The sequence below is a fragment of the Crinia signifera genome, chromosome 5 (assembly GCF_055691185.1).
Source record: "Crinia signifera chromosome 5, ASM5569118v1, whole genome shotgun sequence".
NCBI lineage: Eukaryota > Metazoa > Chordata > Amphibia > Anura > Myobatrachidae > Crinia > Crinia signifera.
The window spans coordinates 297,503,965-297,519,105 of NC_139221.1; the positions used below are offsets into that span (position 1 = coordinate 297,503,965).

The 15,141-nt window shown below is 44.9% G+C and overlaps 1 protein-coding gene across 1 annotated transcript in view; it reads right to left on the reverse strand.

Moving 5' to 3' along the window:
* Positions 1-15,141, reverse strand: part of LOC146081230 (macrophage mannose receptor 1-like) — a 146,663-nt gene that overhangs the window by 19,091 nt on the left and 112,431 nt on the right. The window contains exons 24-25 of the mRNA XM_083189335.1: positions 9,648-9,880; positions 609-774 (exon numbers count right to left, since the gene is read on the reverse strand). Of these exons, the coding sequence (XP_083045461.1) occupies positions 609-774; positions 9,648-9,880 (399 nt within the window). The remainder of the gene's footprint in view (positions 1-608; positions 775-9,647; positions 9,881-15,141) is intronic.

Sequence of the window (15,141 nt, forward strand, 5' to 3'; positions counted from 1 at the left end):
CCTCAGGGCAGTTCTAGTGCTGTAATTGGCCACCGGATGCTCTAGCACTGTGAATGATCCACTGCTGTGATTGGCTTCAAGTTTTTTTTTAGCTCTATCACAATTCTAGTGCCCCAATTGGCCACAAGATGCACTAGTCCTGTTTCAGTTACATTGCTCAGATTAGATACAGGATACAGTAGTCTTATTATGGTTACAGGGTTCTGACTGGCTACAAGATGATCTAGCCCTGAGACAGTTTTATGGCTTTGATTTGTTAAAGAATGCTCTGTCTCTGTAACAGTACTTTTATTGGCTATAGGATGCTCTGTTTCGGTTCCAATGCTCTGATTGGCTACAGTGCTCTGGTGGTTCCAGTGTTCTGTTTGGCTAACGGCTAATTACATTTTACAAACAGCTGCAGCTTCTGTCTTAGATTATGCACACATACATAATTAACTGAATTTAACTGGAAATTCAAATAATTTTGCAGACAGTAAAAAATAAAAAGTATGTAATCTAGGCTACACATAAACCTGGAACTTGGGTGTAATATTATTTACATCTATGCAAATAGATTAGATTGTATGATTGCACATAAAGTCTTCGATGGATTATGCGCATCTTACCTTTAGATTGCTTACAAATTGAAGCATAATTCTCATCACAAGATGATGTCTTCCACTGCATGTCCTCATCCATATAGACACAGGCATATTTCTTCTGCGGTTCCCCAGCGGCCCATTTTGTATATCGAAGCTTCCAATTATCAATCCAATTGAAGGAGCTGTTAGTCTGAAACAGCATCAGATACTTGAAAATGTGGTTTCAAATTGTTCTTCCACTTGGTAATCAATTGCTGGAGATGATTTTCCAGTATAACAAATGATATATGGACATTTACTAAACAGTAGTACCTACTGATTTATAAAAGAAAAGAAATAAAAACTGGAAACAAATTATTTTGGATGCAGTTAGATTCATATTATCATATAATAATTTTGTGTTTGACCCCAAATTTTATTTACAAACACATGGTCCCACCATGGGCATAAGGTTCATACCAACTTCGCAATTTGTACATGGCATCTCTTTTGGGTGAACACTGGTGATTTGTCAGTACATAAATTATATGTTTTTCATTTGGGATGGTGATAATTCTTTTATTGTATCTTTTATTGTTTATTTAAAAAATAATACATTTTGGTTATGGTTTACTATGGGGGATGCAGTCAAAATCCCGACAATGTCAAAATCCTGAATAGGTCATAATACCGACAAGGACAAAATCCCGACAAGGACAAAATCAAGTAAAAAAACTGTGAAAAAACCCATGTCGACCTCGCGACCTGTCGACCGAAAGTCATGTTGACTGTTTCACCTGTACATACTATATGTCGGTATTTTGACCTTGTAGGGACTTTAAATGTCGGGATTTTGTCCTTGTCGGGATTTTGTCCTTGTCGGGATTTTGTGCTTGTCGGTATTATGACTCATTAGGGATTTTGACCCTGTCAGGATTTTGACCTTCGGGATTTCATACCGAATCCTACTATGGTTATGGCTTACTAATATGGTTCACTAATTGGAGATTACTTTCTTGGATATTGCTCTCTCCATTAGAAACCAAGACATTGTGACTGCCACATTCAAACAGGAGATTGATTTGTAACGGGTTTTTACTTTTTTCCAGTTGTCACTATAAACCCTAACTGACAAACATCCCTAAGAGCCAATATTTGAGGTTAAAATGTAATTGTTCTGAGACTACAATATTTTTAATACAAGCAAAGGAATTAATTTAAGCTTTTAGGGCAAGGATATCCTTAGAATATATTACAACATGCTTTTGAAGTCACTGAATATAAATAGAGATTTGATTGTTTTTTTTCCACAGAAACAATTGAGATCAATGTTTTTCTCAAATCATAATTCAAGATCAAGACAAATTAAATGAAAGAAATCATTAAGAAAGACTATGATATTTTGAAATGAGTGAACATCCTGTCTTTGTGTATTGAGGATAAACCAAAAGTGGTCGCGCCGGGTGTCTGATGTCGCATGCAGCCACTGCAACCCTAAACATGGCCTTCACAGCTAGGCTGTGCAGCCCAGGGCTGCCGGTCACGTACTGTGGAACGAAATGTTCGCACTTTAGTGAAGTGCCTGTAAATTTTTGTGCACATAGACTAGCTTTGACCCATTACACTACTATGATGTCTTATTACTGATCTATGTATTTATATCTATGTATATATATATATATATATAAAGAGAGATGCAGATCTGGCACTCCACAGGTAAAACAGTGTTGCAGCTTGCCCCGGTGCCTTCCACAAACCACGCAGGTCCTCAATAACGAAAATAGCAAGGTGGCACTCGGAGACTTTTTCAAAAGCAAAAGTGCTGCTTTATTGCAGAAATCAGGTGTAAGCACCAACACAGTGTTTTGAGCCGCAGCTCGTCGTCAGGGTACCCGAGCCACCTGTTCTATTCTCCCTCTAAGGGGGGCGTGTACCCCCATGAGGGAAAATAGCCGACGGCCATCAGGAACCCGGCTGTGTGTGTTTTGACAGTCGGGATCCCGACGTCGGGTAAATGCCTCTCGGGATCCCGACTGTCGGGACCCTGTCCGGCACTCATTCCCTGAACCCTCGGGATTTTTGTGGTCAGGCAGCCAAGTTATGGCTGTTTTATTTATTTATCTTGTATAATTTGTATATTAGCATTTATCTAGTAGCGCGTTAAGGAATATTGGGGATATTATATAAATATATATATATATATATATATATATATATATATATATATATAGACTTGTAGAATGAAGCGGCACTCCAATCAGTATAGCGGTGAAAAGAAAAGCTCTTTATTGGCAACGTTTCAATACATGTGTATTATCTTCAGGCTCAAAAGCCTGAAGATAATACACATGTATTGAAACGTTGCCAATAAAGAGCTTTTCTTTTCACCGCTATACTGATTGGAGTGCCGCTTCATTCTACAAGTCTATATTCTACCTGTTGAAGGCACACAACGCAGCAATTCGTTTCTAGGAGGAGTGCCCAGCCCCGCAGAAAGTCTATATATATATATATATATATGGAATCTAGAAGGAGAGAAGGAAGCACTCCATAGTGCGTTTACAGGGACGTGCAGTCAGGGGAGGCATGGGAGGCAGTGCCTCCCCTGTCATTAGTGATAGCCATACTAAACGAATACAAAGAATATACTTATGACACATATGTGTCATAACTTAGTATCTGCTTTATATTAATCCATTAATTTTGACACCATAGTTAGTTGCTTTACTGTTAAGGAGGCACCTAGAGCAGTGCCTCCGGCAGCTAATGTTAAGGTTCAAGAACAAGGGGCGGGCAGAGGGCTGGGCCAAGCATCAGGCTGCAAAATCCCAATTAAAAAACCTCTAGAAGTGGCACCTATAGCGGTGCCTCAGTGACAGGGACATACTTTGAATGCACGCCCCTGTCAGTTAAGTAGCTGCTATTGGTTAGCGCAGCAGAAGCAACCCAGCTGCACTTGGTAAGACATCCCCCCTTCCCCACGCCGCAGGTGCACAGACCTCCACACACCCCACACCCAGAGCCAGATTAAGGTCTAAATGGGCCTGGAGCTGAAAATGATCAAGGGCCTGTTATGCACAATAATAGCAGTAGTGGCCAGCAGCTAATAATGTGCGGGCGTGACCAGTGTTCTGGTTGGGTGGTCTGCTCATGGGTGTGTCTCTATTTGTGTAAATACTTTCAATTAATTATATATGCCTGGAAAAGGCAGGAGGCTGGCATAGGAAAAATGCAGGGAGATATATTGGCGGGTGCCCTCCAAAGGTGCACCCACAGGATGCCGATGTCCTAAGATACATGCGGGGTGAGGCGGCACTCCAGTCATAAAAAAAAAATTGAAAGCCGAAAACTTGGTAGACAACATTTCAGCACCTTTTATGTGGTCACCTAAGTTCACTACACCATATACCCCTTATACAAATCATGCAACACAATAGTAACCCCATTATACTGTACTTGCCTCTTATACATTATGCCACATGGAATGAGCCAAAATTCACACTAGGGCACAATGAGGCAAAATTCACGTTATTGCCACACAGATTTAGGCAAAATTCACATTTTGCCACATGGATTGAGCCAAAATACACACTATACCAAACAGATTGAGCAATAATGCACAATATGATTCATAAACAGGGACATGCATTAAAAATTTACACCATAATGCTCATTACATGTTAAGCCACACACCATAATGTTCATTACATATTATGCCAAACACCATAATGCCTATTAAAAATGATGCTACATAAGTGCTGCTTACCTACATGCTCATTGCCAGGGGTTCCATGCTCATTGCCAGGGGATCCATGCTCATTGCCATGTGGGATTACATGCTCCTTGCCAAAGGGGAATACATGCTCATTGAGAAAGGGGAATACATGCTCATGGTAACTGGGGGACAGCAACCGCCGGGCAGAAATGACAGCCATTGACAGCCGGGCAGAGAGCAGGGGGCTGCCCGGCTGTATTCAAAGCACTGCAGGTCCCGGCTATTTGAAATAATACCCCTTTCATACCAGAAAATGCAGGCACTTATCCAGGAATTTGGTCCCAGGATCAGGCAGGGACTTTCCCGGACTGGCCCCTTTTACACCAGCCTAGTCCCTGCATTTTCTGGTGTGAGGGGTAGAGAAAACCACCCCCGCCCCCCTTTAAACAACCAGCTATATTTTCATTACCAACTGACCCATTTACATGTAGGCTTCGAATGATTTTAGTCCCGTGAAACTGGGCCATTTGGTTCCAGAGAAATCTGTCCTCAAACAACATGAACAGCCATGAAATTACATTTCAGAAATAAAAAAAAAAATATCTCTAGAACCAATGAACCCATATGGACCAGGTATCAGAATGAAGGCCCAGCGATTTGGGTTAGACTGGGATCAACCTCGAGCTTCTGTGATGCCAGGGGGCCATTGGAACCGAGTGGAGGTCGGAATTAGCGGGTCCCATGTTATCCCATGGGGAAAACGTTCCAGGTTTGCCTGTCGGTATCTCCGGTTCCCGGTGGGCTAGAGATGCGGGGCTGGGCTCGTTGGAAAGCCCTGTCCCTCAGCTACAAAATGGGCCTATTTGGAGAGTGGGCCTGGAGCTGTAGCTCCTTCAGGCCCATTGTTAATCCGGCCATGCCCACACCCCCCTTCCCCACCCGGCGGGTTCACAGACCTCCGCATCCCCCCTTCCCCACTCAACGGCTGCACAGAAACCCACACCTCCCCCGGCGCGCGATTGATGAAAGTAACCTTCCCACCCGGCGGCTGTATGGACATCTCTGCTGTGTGCACCAAGGGGCCGCTGTCAGCTACATGCAGGGGACATCCAGCCGGAGAACCGAGGAGCCATGCCCGCAGACTGGACAAAGCCGGATACAGCAGCAGGTGGTACCGGTTAGTGAGAGTCGTGGAGCGGACGAGGGGGGTGGGGGTGGGGGGGAATGCTCGCTTTTGCCAGAGATCACTGCAGGGTGATGGTGTCAGCCCCGCTGGAGCTGTCACTGATCCCACTGTAGTGCTGGAAGGGAGAAAAGTTGTTCTTAAAACAATGTGGGGGCCGGGGGATATATGTAAAGGGCCTTTAATATTGTGGGGCATACAGTATGTAAAAGGCATTATACTGTATGCATAAGGACAATTAATAATGTGGGGAAAATGTAAGAAGCATTATTTGGGGCATTATGTGTAAATAGGCATTTAACAATGTGGGGAATATGTAGAGGGAATTATGTTTTTATGTGAATTTAATAATGTGGTTCATATGTGTATGGGGCATTATGTGGCATGTGTATAACGGCATTAATAATGTGGGGCATATGTGTATGGGGCATTATGTGTCATGTGTATAAGGGCATTAATAATGTGGGGAATATGTGTATGGGGCATTATGTGTCATGTGTATAAGGGCATTAATAATGTGGGGCATATGTGTATGGGGCATTATGTGTCATGTGTATAAGGGCATTAATAATGTGGGGCATATGTGTATGGGGCATTATGTGTCATGTGTATAAGGGCATTAATAATGTGGGGCATACAGTATGTGTATGGGGCATTATGTGTCATGTCTATAAGGGCATTAATAATGTGGGGCATACAGTATATGTATGGGGCATTATGTGTCATGTGTATAAGGGCATTAATAATGTGGGGCATATGTGTATGGGGCATTATGTGTCATGTGTATAAGGGCATTAATAATGTGGGGCATATGTGTATGGGGCATTATGTGTCATGTGTATAAGGGCATTAATAATGTGGGGAATATGTGTATGGGGCATTATGTGTCATGTCTATAAGGGCATTAATAATGTGGGGCATACAGTATGTGTATGGGGCATTATGTGTCATGTGTATAAGGGCATTAATAATGTGGGGCATATGTGTATGGGGCATTATGTGTCATGTGTATAAGGGCATTAATAATGTGGGGCATATGTGTATGGGGCATTATGTGTCATGTGTATAAGGGCATTAATAATGTGGGGCATACAGTATGTGTATGGGGCATTATGTGTCATGTGTATAAGGGCATTAATAATGTGGGGCATATGTGTATGGGGCATTATGTGTCATGTGTATAAGGGCATTAATAATGTGGGGCATATGTGTATGGGGCATTATGTGTCATGTGTATAACGGCATTAATAATGTGGGGCATATGTGTATGGGGCATTATGTGTCATGTGTATAAGGGCATTAATAATGTGGGGCATATGTGTATGAGGCATTATGTGTCATGTGTATAAGGGCATTAATAATGTGGGGCATCTGTGTATGAGGCATTATGTGTCATGTGTATAAGGGCATTAATAATGTGGGGCATATGTGTATGAGGCATTATGTGTCATGTGTATAAGGGCATTAATAATGTGGGGCATATGTGTATGGGGCATTATGTGTCATGGGTATAAGGGCATTAATAATGTGGGGCATATGTGTATGGGGCATTATGTGTCATGGGTATAAGGGCATTAATAATGTGGGGCATATGTGTATGGGGCATTATGTGTCATGTGTATAAGGGCATTAATAATGTGGGGCATCTGTGTATGAGGCATTATGTGTCATGTGTATAAGGGCATTAATAATGTGGGGCATATGTGTATGAGGCATTATGTGTCATGTGTATAAGGGCATTAATAATGTGGGGCATCTGTGTATGATGCATTATGTGTCATGTGTATAAGGGCATTAATAATGTGGGGCATATGTGTATGAGGCATTATGTGTCATGTGTATAAGGGCATTAATAATGTGGGGCATACAGTATGTGTATGGGGCATTATGTGTCATGGGTATAAGGGCATTAATAATGTGGGGCATATGTGTATGGGGCATTATGTGTCATGTGTATAAGGGCATTAATAATGTGGGGCATATGTGTATGGGGCATTATGTGTCATGTCGATAAGGGCATTAATAATGTGGGGCATCTGTGTATGGGGCATTATGTGTCATGTGTATAAGGGCATTAATAATGTGGGGCATACAGTATGTGTATGGGGCATTATGTGTCATGTCTATAAGGGCATTAATAATGTGGGGCATACAGTATGTGTATGGGGCATTATGTGTCATGGGTATAAGGGCATTAATAATGTGGGGCATATGTGTATGGGGCATTATGTGTCATGTGTATAAGGGCATTAATAATGTGGGGAATATGTGTATGGTGCATTATGTGTCATGTGTATAAGGGCATTAATAATGTGGGGAATATGTGTATGGGGCATTATGTGTCATGTGTATAAGGGCATTAATAATGTGGGGCATATGTGTATGGGGCATTATGTGTCATGGGTATAAGGGCATTAATAATGTGGGGCATATGTGTATGGGGCATTATGTGTCATGTGTATAAGGGCATTAATAATGTGGGGAATATGTGTATGGGGCATTATGTGTCATGTGTATAAGGGCATTAATAATGTGGGGCATATGTGTATGGGGCATTATGTGTCATGTGTATAAGGGCATTAATAATGTGGGGCATATGTGTATGGGGCATTATGTGTCATGTGTATAAGGGCATTAATAATGTGGGGCATATGTGTATGGGGCATTATGTGTCATGGGTATAAGGGCATTAATAATGTGGGGCATATGTGTATGGGGCATTATGTGTCATGGGTATAAGGGCATTAATAATGTGGGGCATATGTGTATGGTGCATTATGTGTCATGTCTATAAGGGCATTAATAATGTGGGGCATATGTGTATAGGGCATTATGTGTCATGGGTATAAGTGCATTAATAATGTGGATGTGTACAGGGCAATTTTGTGTACAGGCTATTAAAAATGTGGGGCATACAGTAGGTGTAACGGGCATAAATAATGTGGGGCATGTGTAAGGTGCATGAAGTGAGAGAGAGCATTAATAATGTTTAGCAAACAGTTTGTGTATGGGAGAATAATTTTTATTAGGGGATTTATAAATTGTGACAATATGTGTATAAGGACATTACTAGTATGTGTGGCATTCTGTGCATATGGTGTGTTAGGGTATGACTGTAGAGGTTGAGCACAGTGGCATAACTACAACAGGTGCAGGATATGCGGCCACTATGGCACCCTTGATGGTTGTAGGACCTGCCGCTCCCCTGCACCAAGTCATGCTGCTGCCAGTGCCTCACCCACCACTGACTTCACCGCACGTCACTGTGCGTTTATCAAAAGGTATAATTCTTTATTTCCTTTAAAACCACTCGTTAGATGCAGGTAATAAATCACGTACCCGTTCTGGCGGTTACAGACAACCGCAGCTTTGACAGCATGAAACACAGACACTCCGGTCTCGTTGGAGTGGTTACACTCACGCGCTAGGCCACGCTCCAATGCGTTTTGTCACACTGAGGGGGCTGGCCTAGCGCCGGTCAATAACCTCTATATAGCCCCGTCGTTCTGTCTAAATCAGATGTGGCTGGTGTTTCTAACCAGGGCTTTTTATCAATCAGTGTTTTATAACAGCTGTCTGTTGGACTCATTTCACATACAATTTCTGCATTACTAACAGTATTTACGACATATTCACATAAAACACATATCAATTACAATGATCATTACATGTAAGGTAATCTGCGTCCCCTCGCGGGGCTCGCTGTGCTCGCCACGCTTCGGGCTCGGTGGCTCGCTGAGCTCGCCACACTATATAAAATCGACTCCGCGCCAACGTGGATAGTGGTGTCATGTCAAACAGATGGAGCGCCTCTCCCCCGGCACCAGCATGATCACCTCTCCGCCAAAGAGAGGGGATCATGCTGGCGCCGGTGGTGTGAGAGAGGCGCTGACTAGGCTTGCCAGGGACAGAGATGCAGTTCCCGGCAACAGTACGGTAGTTACTTGTGTAGTTTCACGGCAGCAGCCTACGCTGATAGCGTAGCTTAGGCTGCCGCCGTGAAACTACACAAGTAAGGCAGACAGGGACGCTACGCTACTTCTGACTGTCTAAGTTAACTACGCTGGGCACGGGAACACAAGACCGAGTAACTGCCGCTGTGAAACTAAACAAGTACCTTAATTTCTAAGTATTATCATTATTGCTATTATTCTCTTTACCCCAAAAATCTATATATTGTACAAACCTTGTTGCTATTGAGGCCGATCCAAAAACGCTCCTTATATTTATTCAAATGGACCATCAGAAAGGACGTAGTGTACTCGTCTAAGATGCTGGCCAGCTCAGAGTCTGAGGCCTTGCACCGCCGCCGAGCTTCATCCCACTTCATCTTGGTTCTAACAATGGTGTAGCTGGAGTCACCATATCGATAAATGTTTGATGGGGGAACAGTAGTGGGGACAGGGGATATCGTGGGGTCTAAAACACAGAAATAAAACATTATTGGTTATATATATATGCAAAGTTTTTACTTTATATAGCTATTGATATTTTTTCTATTTTCAAACATGAGAAACTATAGAGAAAATTCCATGGTGTATTGCTCTCATCAGGCCAGATGAACTAAGCTTCAAAAGTGATAAAATGGCGAGTGATAAACCACCAGCCAATCAGCTCCTACCTGCTATGTCACAGGCTGTGTTTAAAAAATGGCAGGCAGGAGCTGATTGGCTGGCTGTTTATCACTCTTGAAGCTTAGTACATCTGGCCCATCAAAATCAAAAAGAAAATGCTTAGTTATCAGGGATGCAGGCAAAACAAACTACCGTATATACTCGAGTATAAGTCGACCCGAATATAAGCCGAGGCACCTAATTTTACCAAAAAAAAAAACTGGGAAAACTTATTGACTCAAGTGGGACCCTCACTTGAGTGTAAGCCGAGGGGGGCTTTTTCAGCATAAAAAATGTTCTGAAAAAGTAGGCTTATACTTGAGTATATATGGTAATAATAAGTGCCAGAATCAAGAGATAAGTGCCAGCACCATGGCTAATAGGACAGTTGTGGCACCCCAGAACTGGGGTACCCCCTTTCTGTGCCCAAGACTAATCATTGGTGGCAAGTGCAGCCTATAGGAACATATATGCTGGGGCTGTGCACATTTATTGGGGGGGTCCCTCCTGCAGCCGGATGTCCTCCCGGCTGTGACACCTGCTGGGGGAGGAGGAGATCGATGGAGGACGGGAGCGAGGGTCGCGCGGACGATGGGCAGCAGGCGGCAATAGAAGCCCGTAGGCTTCTTTAGGGTATCGCCACCCTCTGGGTGGAGACGGGGCGATCGGGTAATGGTACATAGGAAAATGCGGTAAAACCCCTTTTTTACATCATTTTCCCTTTAGTACATCCCAACCAGAGGGAGAGAAAAGCACCTGTGACCCCAGAGCCAGCGTACAGCCCGGCGGTGATTGACAGGAGCCGGGGCATAGTGCTGACTGACAGGGGAATGAGAGCTGCCGACCACAGGGAGACACTGCACACGTGTAGAGGCACCCCAGCACGACAGGGGATCTGAGACCCTGCGCCCCACTGTCACCCTAGAGCAACTTCCCACCACACTCAGATGGAGCAGAATCCATCTGGAGAAAGCCCGAGTAGAACAGAGGACCGAGACCAGCAGAAGCTGGCAACCTGTAAGGGAATACAGGTAATTTGCATCCCCACAGTGCCCTCCAGTCCCCAGGACAGGTCCCCCTAATGGCCTAGTGGCCTGTCCTCCATTTTAATTACGCCACATATTAGTCCAGCTGACACAGCCCAGCAGCGGCGCCATTTTAGCCTGAGGCGCGGCCCACCTTCCAGTGACTTCCTTTGCACTCACCCCGCATTATCTGGAACAGGACATCAATTGCCGAGGATTACAAATCCCTTTACATTGCTACTTCAATTACCTAGGCGAAAACAGGTACCTTGTGCTGTAATAGAACTGCGCAGTTCAGGGACTTATTCTTTTGTATCTGGACACTTATTGTTATTGATACAAGGTACAAAGGCCCTTATTCTGATCGGTGCGGATATTCCCGCTTGCGTACGGCCCGCCGATGTTTATCGTCTGCGCATGTGCAGGGGTCACTCTGCGCATGTGCAGGCGATTTCGCCGCATGGATTCTTTATACGCCGCACAGGGGGCGTAGAGGGGCGTGAGGGGCTACTTATCCTTATTACCCTATGCATACGCCCCGCGTTTCATGGGCGTTCCCATGCAAACGCGGGGCGTATGCATGGTAATGAGGCCGTGACGCGTGGGTACGGGGCGGGCATCTGACATCGCCGGATGTCAGCTGCTCGCCCCCATACAAGATTTCACACGGACAAGTGTCCGTGTGGTCTTGTGTTGCGGGACCTGGTGGAGCGTGCGGCCCTGCATTCGATGTTCGGCGACCATCGAATGCAGGGGCTGCTCCCACCATGGAGGAGGCGTATCCCCGTCCACATTCATGCGGACCGCCACATATCCGCATACGGACGGAGGTGGCGATCCGTATGGAAGGCGGGGATTCGCCAAGACGGACATCACCGCATATTTCTGATCGGGCCGCACCGATCAGAATAAGGGCCATAGTGCTGCATATTACTGTCATTCATTTAAATGTTATTGCAAGTCTTTTTGATTGACGGTTGGAATTGTTTGCAAAGTGATATTGGTGATGCAGTATACCGTGCAAATTGCGGCCTGCAGGTGTTACAGGGGGCCCCATCGCGCACGATATCCTCTTTATAAAACATTATTATTCTTTTGTCATTCGTTGCAATTGTTGTGTGAATTAGTTCATTCTTTGGCGCACAGTATATTATGTGAAGTGCGGCCTATGGTGCCACAGTGGCCCCATTGCGCACAATATCATATAGGTGGAACATTCTTTAAATCTTTATTCATAAACTGCCAATTGTCATTGTCATTGCATTGTTTAACTTCTTTCATAGCGGTGATCCATGACTCTTTTCTGCAAAATAAATTATTTTGATCACCGTCCTCACGTGTGGTGACCATTGTCTGTGGTTGTTTTGGGATATTGTCTGCCCGGGGTCCTTCTGTCCCTTCGCCCTCTGAATTGCAGGCGACTGAAGCAGGCAGGTCACAGCCAAGCATTGCCGAGAGGAGAATAGGAACTTCAGGTAACAGTCACATACTGTACCTGCATGCAATCTGACAACATCACACAGTCCCTGCTGAATACATTACAGTAGTCTCTGTACTTTGATATAATTTTTTTAGGAAAGAACTTCCTCATGGAATTTGTAATTCATTTTTATGAATATCAGCTTTTCCATATTTTTAGGAAGTAGCTTCACTACCGATTGCTCCTGAAGTAACCTAGCCTACCGATTGCTTCGGAAGTAGCCTAGCCTACTGATTGCTCCTGAAGTAACCTAGCTTACTGATTGCGCCGGAAGTAGCCTAGCCTACTGATTGCGCCAGAAAGAGCCTAGCCTACAGATTGCGCCGGAAGTAGCCTAGCCTACCGATTGCTCCGGAAGTAGCCTAGCCTACCGATTGCTCCGGAAGTAGCCTAGCCTACCGATTGCTCCGGAAGTAGCCTAGCCTACCGATTGCTCCGGAAGTAGCCTAGCCTACCGATTGCTCCGGAAGTAGCCTAGCCTACCGATTGCTCCGGAAGTAACCTAGCCTACCGATTGCTCCGGAAGTAGCCTAGCCTACCGATTGCTCCGGAAGTAACCTAGCCTACCGATTGCTCCGGAAGTAGCCTAGACTACCGATTGCTCCTGAAGTAACCTAGCCTACTGATTGCGCCGGAAGTAGCCTAGCCTACCAATTTCTCGGGAAGTAGCTTAGCCTACCGATTGATCCGGAAGTAGCCTAGCCTACCGATTGCTCCGGAAGTAGCCTAGCCTACCGATTGCTCCGGAAGTAGCCTAGCCTACCGATTGCTCCTGAAGTAACCTAGCCTACTGATTGCGCCGGAAGTAGCCTAGCCTACCGATTTCTCTGGAAGTAGCCTAGCCTACCGATTGCTCCGGAAGACGCTATGCTCTGCACACTATTCTATTGTCCCTCCACGTGCTAGAGGTTGGGTATGAAATTCCGCCTGTCGGCACATGTCAGCTAAACAAAAAGGTGAAGAACTCACGTCAACCTTTTAACTATCGACCATCACATTGATGACCTTTTGATTCCGTCGACCTTAAACATGTTGACTTTTTTTTAAATGTCAACCTAAGCCCTGTTGCCCTTCAATGGTCAACCTTGATGGTGTCAACCTAATGACCATATACCCCAGTAAGTCTGTGTGAATAATAGAGCCTGAGTACAGAGTTGGGACAGCAGGGAGCAGTTATCCATTGGATCTACATTGTCTATATACACATCCCCGAAAAACGGAACGTTCCCGTGAAAAGTAGGACAGTTGGGAGGTATGTATTACGCTGCCCATACACGCTGCTAAGCGTGCTGAGCCGATGTGTGCTTGCACATACTTTTTGTACTTAGGTTTCATCAAATTGCATTGCATTGCATGCACAACGCATGCACATGCAATGTGATCCCTGCTATTTCAGCCCACAACGCACGCCCGCATCGGGACGTGTATGGGCTGCTTTAGACAGGTCAACCAGTCAGATTTTAACAGTCAATTTTGCATCACAAGTTTGAAAATACAGATCAAATATTGTATCAATGAAATCTACACAAGTTTCTTATGTGTTATTAACTATAATAGAGTTGTCTAAATGAGAGCCAGTGGGATAAATGCCGCACTCCAAAAACATCTAACCCAGATTTATAGATTCTGGCAGAAGACCCACACTTTGGGCCTTATTCTGGTTCACTCTTAGAGGCAAATTCCTTCTCAAATGGACAAAACCATGTGCACTGCAGGTGGGGCAGATATAAAATGTGCAGAGAGAATTAGATTTGGGTAGGGTTTTTCTTCAAAGTGAGATCAATATTGCAGTGTAGAAATAAAGCAGCCAGTATTTACCCTGCACAGAAACAAAATAACTCACCCAAATCTAATTCTCTCTGCACATGTTATACCTGACCCCCACCCCCCTGCAGTGCATAGGTGAATCTAAGGGGTGGTCTGGGGGCGCACCAGACCACCCATTAGACCACCAGACGCTTAAAATTTAAAGAAATGACAGCCGGGCAGAGAGAGCTGTGTTCTGCCCGGCTGTTTAGTCTAAGGAATTGCTCGTTGAAAAGGGGGATGTCTCACGCCGCTGGACGCACCTAATTGAAAGAAATGACAACCGGGCAGAGAGTGATGTGCGCTGCCCGGCTGTAGTCTAAGCAGTGGCATCAATATTTTCAATTTTCCCTTTGGACCGCCGGCAGCCAATCAGGAGCGGCAGTGGTGGTATTGGTTGCCACTCCTGATTGGACCCCATCACGAGAACTGAAAATATTGATGCTCCTGCAGAGACTACAGCCGGGCAGCGCACAGCTCTCTCTGCCCGGCTGTCATTTATTTCAATTAGGTGAGTCCAGCGGCGTGAAACATCCCCCTTGACAACGAGCAATTCCTTAGACTAAAGAGCCGGGCAGCATACAACGCTCTCAGCCCGGCTGTCATTTCTTTAAATTAGGTGCATCCAGTAGTATGACATCCCCCTTGGCAACTAGCAATTCCCTCCTTGGCAATTAGCAATTCCCCCCCCCCCCCTGGCAACAAGCTAACCCTCCCCACCTTGACAACGAGCTAACCCTCCCCACCTTGACAACG